This window comes from Hippocampus comes, unplaced genomic scaffold (assembly GCF_001891065.2).
Source record: "Hippocampus comes isolate QL1 unplaced genomic scaffold, H_comes_QL1_v1.1 scaffold326, whole genome shotgun sequence".
Lineage (NCBI taxonomy): Eukaryota > Metazoa > Chordata > Actinopteri > Syngnathiformes > Syngnathidae > Hippocampus > Hippocampus comes.
In genome coordinates this window covers 162,345-173,051 of record NW_017805930.1, presented here as the reverse complement: position 1 = coordinate 173,051, position 10,707 = coordinate 162,345, and the positions used below count along the sequence as shown (strand labels likewise).

The following is a 10,707-nucleotide window of genomic DNA, read 5'->3' as shown; positions in this document are numbered from 1 at the left end:
TTTTTTTTTTTTTTTTTTTTAAACCACGGTGCACATTGGATGACCGGCCGCTGACAGGCCGCATGTCGGTGGCGGAGGGACATCGGGGTCGGGGGGCTGGCTAGCAGCAAAGTGCGGCATGAGGGTAACCGACGATGCTCAGCTCATCGGCTCTATTTGCATGCTCGGAATAAGCTCCGAGGGTTCCAATTACACCAGCTCCGATGCATTGCCACCGTGTCAGCTGTCCACTGCCAGCGGCGAATGATGATTCTGCTCTCTGCGTGTAAAAGGATAGCCCCGTTTTGGAAGATGTCTTTTAAATCCTTGTTACAACTCTATGGGAGGCCTCAGAGGTTCCCTAAGCAAGTGAGACCGTCGAGTCGGCACGAACCAAAATGTTCATACGTCAGTGACCCTTTCGTGTGCTGTTAACAAGACTTTGCGATCGAATGCGTGCTCGTTCCTAACTCTTTCATGCCCCCTGTAATCTGGTAACATGATAAGCTGTCCACTGCAGCGACCGCTTAGGGTTAAACTAAGGGAAAAAGAAAATAAAATCATCGACATTGCCCGTCCTAGTAGCATCAAATTGCACAAATGACTGAACATGCTGATGGTGAGATCTGAGCGTGATGGTTGCCATTCCGCCAGCTGGCCTTGTCCGGTTAAGCCCGTTTCCTGCTGTGACACCAGCCCAGCCATGTCCACGCAAAAAATGCTTGTTTGTCATTTGTGGGGCGGGAGGATCACCTCAGGAAAAGAAAATAATCAACTACTAAGTGACTAATCATGAATTTTTCACTATGAATTAATTCACTCTACCACATGGTGATTTCATGAACACACAGAGAAACAGAGCCACTTAGCGCCGCACGCCATCTCCTGGCAACGACGCAAAATAGTTTACACGGGCTGCATTTCCCGCACGAAACAATATCCAGCTACTGTATGCATGAGTCAGGAATAGAACCTGCGCATGTCTTGTTGCAAGGCGAAGAACTGACCTAGCCTTCAAAGCATTCATCCTCTTGCGGTTAGGGAGTTTAAAAGCAAAAAATAAATTAAAAAAAACCTCAAAACACACGTATGTCCAATCCTTGTCCCCCAGTGAAAATGTTTTTACTTTATTTCAATGGAGTACTGCTCCTTCAAGTGTGCATGTCTTGGCCACACAAGGGCAGTATAATCACTGCACCTTTATTTGTACTGCGCTTTTCATACATAAAATGCAACTCAAGGGGCGTTACAAGAATTAAAATTACTCCCGTGCATCACTAGGGACATATGGACCCTTGCGCGTGCGCACACACACACACACACACACACACACACACACACACACACACACACACACAAACAAAAACAAACAGGTAGGTCAGAAATACAACCGCAATGACCTAAAACCCTGTAATCCAGACCTACAGACCCACATGAAGAAGTTTCCCAGCCGACTCTGTAAGCTGTGCTCAATTCAGTCATTTGTGGGCAAAGGAAAAAAAAAATCTATTCCTATATTTTCGAATTCTATTGTACGTCTACATGTGTTGCTCCACCTTTTTGTGTTCAATTATCACATGTAAAAACAGTCGTGTTGTTTAGCAATAGGCTAAATGGACTTGTCAAAGACAAAGCTTTGTGTTTTAAATACACAACTTGTCAATAAATGTTTTTTTTTGTGGGGGTTGGGGCGAAGAATTGTTTGTGTCTGCCCAAAGTGCTGCTTTGTTCTCACATTTTTTTTTTTGCTTTCCTGTTTGACGATGTAACTTAGGTGACGTTTCCTTTGCAGTGACTTAGCTCTGAGGAACTGCTACCTGACGGCAGATCTTACTGTGAAAGTCGGAGACTATGGCATTGGGCCCTCTGCGTATAAGGTAAGCACAAATGTGATGGGACCGATCAATTTTCTTATTGTTGGTCGTTGGCTCATAACAGTAAAAAAGTGCTGCGTCGAAAGTATCCTTTGACCTTGTTTTCAATCATACGGCGGCTGGTAACTCAACCCTTGAAGTCTCAATGCAGTGCGAGTGAGAACCGGATCCTGGCCCACAAACGGCGCACAACAGCAAGGATTTCCCGGCGCAATGCCAGGTCCAAATTTGACAAGTTGGGCCAAGTGCGGGGAAAAAAAAGGACAAATGAAAGGCATTCTTTTGTGAAGCTGATGTGACAAAGACATCATGCTGCTATTTGGTCAGAGTGAAACAGCAGCTCAGAGGAGGGAGGAAGATAAAATGAGGAGGAAGAAAAATGCAGGTGTTTGCTTTTGCGACCAACGTTTATCATTCTCTTTCGACGTGACGAGCTGCTCTAACGAAGCGCGCCAAGGGCCTCCTGTCTGCAGCGTTCCTGGAATTTTGCTGATCTGTCACTTTGAATTTAATACTCATAAGGTCACCCGCTGGTGCTATTTCTGGTGAGGTTGGTGAGTCAAAAGTGAGCGTGCATTGCCTGCCCCGCATCAAGGCGTCATTCGCTTTTGCAAGCGCAAAAACAATAAATGGCTTTGTGCGACCGTTCGGTAATATCGGCCTCTGATCTTTTTTGTCGCCGTTGTTGTTTTGCAAACGTCATCATAGGAGGATTATATCATCACAGAGGACGATGTGTTTGCGCCCCTTCGCTGGTTGGCTCCTGAATTGGTGGGCGAGCGCCACGGGGGGGTGATCGCTTTGGAGCATACCAAGTCCAGCAATGTTTGGTACGTATAGAATACGCTGTCGCTTCAGCAAGTGCGAAATGACCCGTGGCGCACCCAAATCAAATGACCTCATGAGAAAGCAAAGCTGGAAAGGAAAAGGCATGCCTGTACGGGACTTTTTTGATTTGTTTGCAAATAATTGTGTTGTCCTGATGCGAAAAGTTGCACTTTCATCTTATATCCATGCAAATACATCCACTCACACTCAGATATAGCCCTTACTGTTTTTTTTTGTTTTTTTTTTTTGGTCATGTTTTTTTGGCCTGGAAGTGTTTTTCATTCAAACATTTACTGTAACGGAACTCTGCCATGAACTCCTTTGTTGCACATGCTCATCACATTGTCTAAATCATTGACACCTCACTTGAGGCTTCTTCTTCACATCGTTATTGTCATGTGTGCACATCTGCTTGAAACTGTATCGAGATGCGACCCCCCGCCCCCCCTTCCCAAACCCCAGTCGAATCTGCGTAATGTCTGCCACTAACAAGGCACCGACGTAAGTAGCGCTCAAGTGTAGGCTGGCTGCTGTGCCGCTTGGCCAAATGCTTCCCGGGAGGTCATAAATTGCAGCGTTACGCAAGCTAGCTCTTATTACAAGAGCCACATTACCTTCTGAATAAAGACATGTTGAAATCCAGAATGTTCCCCCCCCCCAACCCCTGCAAAGATCCACTCTGCTCTTCATTAGCTAATGCATTAAGTTTGGCACCTGCTATGGGAATTGCCGTGTCAATCACGAAGTGCCTTTCAGTCAACTTGACGAAGGGTCACGTTTTGGTATTAGCCAGCTGAAAACAAAAGGACTATGTTAGCACTCTTTGGCGATGTTATGTTTGCCCTGTGGGCTACTCTGCGCCAACCGTGCCCAGTCCGAACACTACCATGGCGGAGTTTTGGGAGTAATCTCACCACCAGAGGACCAGCAAGTGTTAATTATTTGCGAAAGTCGTCAGTGCTTGGTACCCTACATCTATTTTGTTTTGTGCGGGATTGTACGTAGGTCCTTGGGGGTCACTTTGTGGGAGCTTTTCGAGAACGCTGGTCAACCATATCCGCATCTATCTGACCGGGAGGTTCTCAATCATGTGATCAAGGAGCAACAAGTCAAACTCTTCAAGCCGCAACTGGAGCTTCCTTATTCGGAGAGATGGTGAGGTTTTTTTTTTTCTTCTCAATGAATAAACTATACACTACTTTGAACAGGTTGGCGTTTTTAAGCTTTTGGGGCAAATTTCAGGATGAACCGACAAAGTAGCAAGCTGCTGATGTCGTTCATCATCTTGTTTAAGATTATTTTTTTTCAACGTGCAGGTACGAGGTCCTGCAGTTCTGCTGGCTTTCCCCTGACAAGCGTGCCACAGCCGAGGAAGTTCACCGTTTACTCATCTACTTGCGCATGCAAAGCCAAAGGGACATTGAAGAAGACTTTGAGCAGCGCTGGGACGCTCTGAAGCCGAGCGTTTCCACGCGCCAGACCACTGTGAGCCACTCCTCCTTCCCCATCCTGGAGCAGTTTGCTGACGACGCCCTGCAGCAGGACATCGATGAGGTCCTGACCGTGACCGAAACGAGCAAAGGTCTCAGTTTTGAATACATCTGGGAGGCAGCCAAGCAGGACCACTATGACGGCAGCCATTCGCACCCAGGCACGGATACAACGGTGAACTACCACAGCATGTTCTTTCCTGTCTCCACTGAAGACATCCACGCTCATTTCCCAGATCCTATCGCCAGATCGGCGGCCACTGGTGGCGGAAACGCTCTGTCCGGAATACCCGGGATCGTGCCGGTATTCGATGCCCGGACGCCTGCTAACGGGGACGGGTATTACATCCAACTTGAGGATCAGGCAGGAGAAAGCCCTCTCGGAGAAGACGGCGCTCAACGGACAGGCTTCACTTCAAGCCAACAAGACTTTGTGGTTCTTCAAGATGTTCGTTTGGATGAATCCAGCACAGACGCCGACTTTTTCCACCACAGTATCGACTCCAAGGATTCTTATTTGCCTGACAGTCACATCTGGTCATCGCTCGAAAACGACAGTCCTTACCACCCAAACATTTTCACCGAGGGAGAGTCTAAGCAGGAGGACTCTGTGTCTTGGAGACAGGATTTTGTGGAGCTGCCAGATCGCAACGGGAACCCTTTTTGCGTCAATACTCCGTTGGATTTACGAGACGTCAATGCAAGGGATTCTTTTTTCAACGGTTGTTCCGAAGCCACTCGCCGGACTGTGGAGGAGGCCAGTGCCGAGACAAAGAGGCTTCTGAACACTGAAAAACTGTCAGAGAATGTGATATTTCTCAAGGGACAGGATCTGATGAAAGAAGACGCACGGTTTCTAAATTCACAGCTGAATTTTCTATCGCCTGGTGTTGTCCATGAACCAGAGGAAAACTTCAAAATGGCTTCTTGGGAAAACCTGGACATTCACGGCAGCTTAAACACAGCAGATTCTTATTTAAAACCCGCATGGAGTAGCACATCCCCAACACGAGGGACTTTAGACTCATCAAGCACCAACTTTGGGGTACATAATCCGTTCCGGGTCCAAACTGAAACACCGGTGCCTTCCATTACGGTTTTCTCAGAAGACGACGTAAGCAACCCGCTGCCAGCAAGGAACCGTTCTTCCACTGAGGACCTCACTCTGCTCCAACCGTCAGACCGAGGCGTAGACTCTGATTTCCATTCTTCCTCGGGGACATTGGAGGTTCTCCGGAGTCAGACGGAGGATCAGATGACCGCATTCTCTGAAAACGCCACCACAGAGGTGTCGTATACCGACGCCAATCTCCCCAGCCTTGACCTTGACATCGACAACTCAAACACGAGCGCTCCACAACTCCCGGCAAGTCAAATACCCGAAAAACTGCATCTCCAAGCCTCGCTTTCAGACAGCGGACACATTGACGATCTGATAAGCAGCGATCTGTTGAGTGAACTCAATGAGGATGCCGATTTCGAAATTGAAACCAATCTGTCTGACCAGGAAGAATTATTTACAGACACCAACGGACCATCTCTCGGGAGATCCTCTCTGTTGGTCTCCGGGCCTTCGTTGGACCAGATTAGCCAAGACAGTTTGCTCGAGGACAGCATGTCTGCCACGCTACCGACTGCAGACCACTCGGCTGAGACGCCAGACTCTTTAGACTCTTTGGACATTCACCGGCTCGGAGACCAGCACAAGCTCCAGCCTCCATACAAGATAGCTGACAGTGGGTATGAGACGGAGAACCTGGAGTCTCCTGAGTGGAACTCTCTGCCCGACGATAAAGACCTCTCACCTGTGAAAAATGGTGACAGCGTAGCTCAAAAGGAAAACGATACTGAAGAGACAACCTCTTCGACCAATCTGGTTCTTCCGGAAATTGTCATCTCTGAACCCGAGGGCTTATCGGACGCTCCCGCCGAAAACTGCGACGACGACGCTCCTGTCGAAGAACCGCTCATTAGCATTAATTACAGAGACTCCGCTTACTTCTCAGACAACGAATCGGAGCCGGAAAAGAAACCCGAAGAAACAAAAGCAGAAGGTTCTGGTGAAGTCATGTTGCCGCAGAACTCTTCCAAAGTTCCGGTCCCGGTACAGGAATGTTTGCCAGAAAGTCTTGCAGAGTCTTTAATACCACAGGAAGAAGGTTCTGCTGCCCTTGAAGCGCAGGGTGACGTTGGAGGAGAACCAGATCCATCTCCAGAGATCCATTTTGATGTCAGTGAGAAAGTACCAGAACCTTTAAGCTGGCCCAATCACGACGGAGACAGATCAAACTTTTTCAACGACCTACTTGAGTCTCCTGAGCCAGATCGGCCTTCCCCCACTAGTCCGCTCCCATCAGCTGAGGACACCGTTCACGCCAAGTTAACCAGGACCTACACCGGGGAGGCCCACAAGATAAAAGAGCCCGACGTGGAGGGCCGTTACCTGGGCCGGCGGGACGGCCCGGAGGATGGTATGGACGCAGACGAGGAGAACGAAAACAGCGACGACTCGGACGACGACGTTCGCACCTACCAGCTACACAGCTCCGGCTCCGACAGCGAGGACGAAGGCCCGCACGTCGTGCCGCTCATCATCTCAGACGACAGCAATGTCAAGAACCTGAGGAGCTTGTTGAAACTGGCCAGCCTCAACACTGAGCTTTCGTCCCCCTCGGCCACGACCACCAGGAGAGCCGTGTCCTTCTTTGATGATGTCACCGTCTACCTCTTTGACCAGGTAAGTTTTGGTCTCTTTTAGTCCATGCTTAGCTCCCCCCAAAATGCCAGCCTTAACACTGTGGCTGTGTTAAAAAGTTCATGTCCAAAGGGTGCCAGACAAATACCATTCAAAGGGCTCGGATTAGTCCCAAAAGAAGCTCGTATGTTCTAGTAGGCTTTTCTGTTTTTTTTGTTGTTGTTGTTTTTTTTGCCAGCCTTAACACTGGCTATGTTAAAAAGTTCATGTCCAATGTCTGATTTAAAAAAAAAAAAAAAAATCAGATCATGAAGTTTGAAGAGGGTGTGTAGACTTTGTAGAACCACTGTAAAATTGTTTTGAGTTACTCTGAAAAGTACCTTCCAAATAAGCATTAGTAATCAGCAGAATCTTGCTTCACCTTCTTGAAAGACCCAAGACATCTGCGTACATCCGGCATCGCCAAGTCCGGTCCTCGAGAGACACCCTCTAGCCTTTTTCGAGATATCGCCTTCCTCCAACACACCTGATTGAAATGATCAGGATCGTTGTCAGCCGTCTGCAAAGCTTGCTGATGAGCTGATCATGTGAAACAAGGTGTGCTGAAGGAGGGAAACGTGTTAAACCAGCTGGATAGGGGCTCTGTAGGACTGGACTTGACTACCCATGGGTGTACATTGTATGACCATGACTCCTCCACTACATTTTTTAGTTTTTTTTTGAAACATCATCCTAACTCAAATCTGTTTTTTGATTCAGGACACCCCCACTAAGGAACTGGGCGACCACTCCTCCGGCTCCAATTTGCACACACCCCAGTTTAGCAGCCCGGCGCCAAGTTCCAGCTACTTGAACCGCTTCACCAACTCCGAGAGCTCCACAGATGAAGAAGGTAAACGTTTCCGCACGCGCGTGACCCTCCTCCGCACGCTCACCCGGCCGTTTCCTCCCACCTTCAGGCGGCGGTTTTGAGTGGGACGACGACTTCCCCTCGGCGCCCGCCTTCCCCTCCAAAGACGCGGCGGCGGCATCAAAGAGCTCGGCGGCGTCCCCGGCCGTCGCGGCGGCATCCAGCTGGGGAAGCTCCTCGAACTACTCCCGCTTCTCCATCTCACCGGCCAGCATCGCCAGCTTCTCCCTGACGCACCTCACCGATTCCGACATCGAACAAGGAGGTCAGTTGACAACACGCTCTGAAGAACTTTGGGATATTGGCCGTTTTGGGTGACTTTGGGTGTATATTTTCGGAAGCACCATCTTTGACGGTCTTTTTTTTTTGGTGTACCGTTTAGGAAGCAGTGAGGACGGTGAAAAAGACTAGCCTTCGGATTCAAGGCACTCCACTAGTTATCACACTATCAAACACTTGCACTTTTTACCGGATCGGATCCAGAACTGGAGAAAGTGGTGGTGGTCCTGACGAGGACGTCGATTCTCAAGCGCTCCACGTGAATGTGCAAAATCCCACTTTTTGGGGGAGGCGAATGGGCCGAAGCAGGACATCATGGAGTGCGTTGAGCGCTTGGCTACTTCCTGCTTTTTCCAATAACCACAATGTCACCCCCCCAGAGAAAAAAAAAAGTTTGGGGGGTGAATTGTGACACTACAGCCAAATAGGAATATTCTCTTGGAATCCATCTGGACCTTGTGATTTCCAGTTGTTTTTTTTTTTTTTCATAGTCACTGCCATCGGCCATTCTCTTTTTGTGATCTTGATTTTTTTTGTTTGGCTTTGTATTCATGTTCACGATCTCCTCCTCTGTGGGAAAAACTCTTCTGTAGCCTCTATGCTTCAAGGCTATGTCGATAAAACTAGTGTCCGATGAGTAACTTTTTTTTTCCCCTCACTGGTACCTAGACCTTAAGGTGAATATCAAGGATACGGATTAAATGCTCAAGTGGCTTTAAAAGACACCTTAAGGTCCAGATACAAGACAAGTACGCGCTTTGTCCTCACGAGTACAATTCATCTTAGTCATACTTGAGTGGAAAACGCATTGCTAGTAAAAAAAAAAAAACGTTCCACTAGAGCATTTTTGCATCACTGGTAACATGTCGTTCGAGATACTAGTGTGCTCTTGTGAATCTACGACTGAGTTGAGGTGTCTTACTAGTGACAAAAAGTTTGTGGGACAACTTTTAGCGTCCTAGTACAACAACTACAAATTACTGGTGAGGCAAAGCTAGTTGACAACTTTGTGCTACTAGTGAAAGCTTAAAAGTCCATGTACTAGTGTACTTTTTTTTTTCTTCTCCCCACCCCCAAGCATTGCAACTCTGACATGCTCAGAGGATGTTGTACTAGTGAGGCAAAACTGCAAGGGGGAAATTTGGTGCTACTAAATAAGGTCCAGGAGGCTTGTGGAGGCTCGTGTGTGACATTGGCCAAGCTGTGTTACTAGTGCAGCGCAGGCGGTATCACCCCTCCCCCACCAACAACAAGACAGTTGTTCTATCAGGGGGCCCGAGTTGTTTTACTCGTGCACTGAAATGTACTAGTGAGGACAATGAAGGTACCAGTGCACTGGATATTAAACATATGGCCTAAATGCTCAAACGGTTTTAAGGGCCGCGCACTAGTATTCTGTCTTCTTTACCCTCTTGCCCTTTGTTGTTGTTTTAGATCATATCCATGACGTGAGCTCAACTGATTTTGAGTCGTGACAAACACTGACATTAGTTTTGTAAATGGCCCTCTTGAGATATCTGAAGGGGGGGGTGGGAAAAAAAGGCTGCTCGCGTGGGTTCGTGGCACTACCAAATTTTATTTTTAAACGACCCAATGCAGATGTTTGAAGTTTGTAAAAAAAAAAAAAAAAAAAAACAAAAACAACCAAACAAAAAAATGACCACAGAAAAAACGTGCAATGACTTTCTACTGATTGGTGTAGATGGTTGAGGTACAAACTGACGTTGCGAAGCGCAAGGGGAAAGGAACAGAATCAAAATCAACACAACACTAGTCTTTCCCTTGCCTTCATTTCTTTTTTTTCTTTTTTTTTTGGAATGACATTTGATTTCCTTCTTATTGTGATTCCACAGAGATTATTTTATCCCTGGTTTGGCTTGATTCCCCCCTGATTTAGTTTTTTTTTTTCCCTTGACTTGCTTTTACTCCCCCCCCCCAACCCCCACTCCCAATCAATTTTGTATTTAATTTTATTTTCATACCCAAAAAAAACCTCAGATGTGAACGTGTCAGTGTGTTGTATGTCCTTTTGTCTGGCTGAGTGTGTCGTGTGTGTGTGAGAGTTTGTTTGAGTGTGTGTGTCATGCGTGCGCGAGTCTGCATGTGTATGTCAGAGTGCGTGTGTGCGCGCGCGTGTGTGTGTGTGAGAATGAAATCAGGCATTGTAAAGGATTCGATGGGGTTACGTCGCCCTTATCGCCTCGTTTTGACCTCCAGTTTTGTGTTGACCCTCTCCCAGCCTGACCCCCTGACCTTTTGGTTGAAAGCGGCGGCACGTGCGCCCCCGCATCCAAACTTGAAGGTTTATTTAAACTTTGAGCGGACAAGAGTCGTCACCGACGACGTGAGCTTCATCTTGCACATTTGACAAAATGTAACTGACATGGCAAAGAGCCGCTGGAGCCCAGTGTGGAAGTGTTGCTGATTTCGGTGGGGGACGAGGTTTGGTTGCGTGAACGTCTCGTAGGGGCAGCTGATTTTCCAAGCCAATCACGACGATGACAACGATGGAATCCAATCGCGCTGTTGTTGAAACGTGTCCATTTTAAAAGTGGTGATATTTTTACTTCACATTGATCATGCGTTCGTGTCATTGAATGAGATGTTTATAATTACACTGTTTACTATGAAAATAAATGCAAAGGAACTTCT

General features: G+C 47.4%; 1 protein-coding gene across 1 annotated transcript in view; it reads left to right on the top strand.

Moving 5' to 3' along the window:
• lmtk2 (lemur tyrosine kinase 2) overlaps positions 1 to 10,707 on the top strand; it is a 24,711-nt gene extending 14,004 nt beyond the window's left edge. The window contains exons 8-14 of the mRNA XM_019889790.1: positions 1,772 to 1,856; positions 2,562 to 2,683; positions 3,687 to 3,836; positions 3,998 to 6,908; positions 7,626 to 7,758; positions 7,826 to 8,041; positions 8,159 to 10,707. Of these exons, the coding sequence (XP_019745349.1) occupies positions 1,772 to 1,856; positions 2,562 to 2,683; positions 3,687 to 3,836; positions 3,998 to 6,908; positions 7,626 to 7,758; positions 7,826 to 8,041; positions 8,159 to 8,187 (3,646 nt within the window). The 3' untranslated portion in view covers positions 8,188 to 10,707. The remainder of the gene's footprint in view (positions 1 to 1,771; positions 1,857 to 2,561; positions 2,684 to 3,686; positions 3,837 to 3,997; positions 6,909 to 7,625; positions 7,759 to 7,825; positions 8,042 to 8,158) is intronic.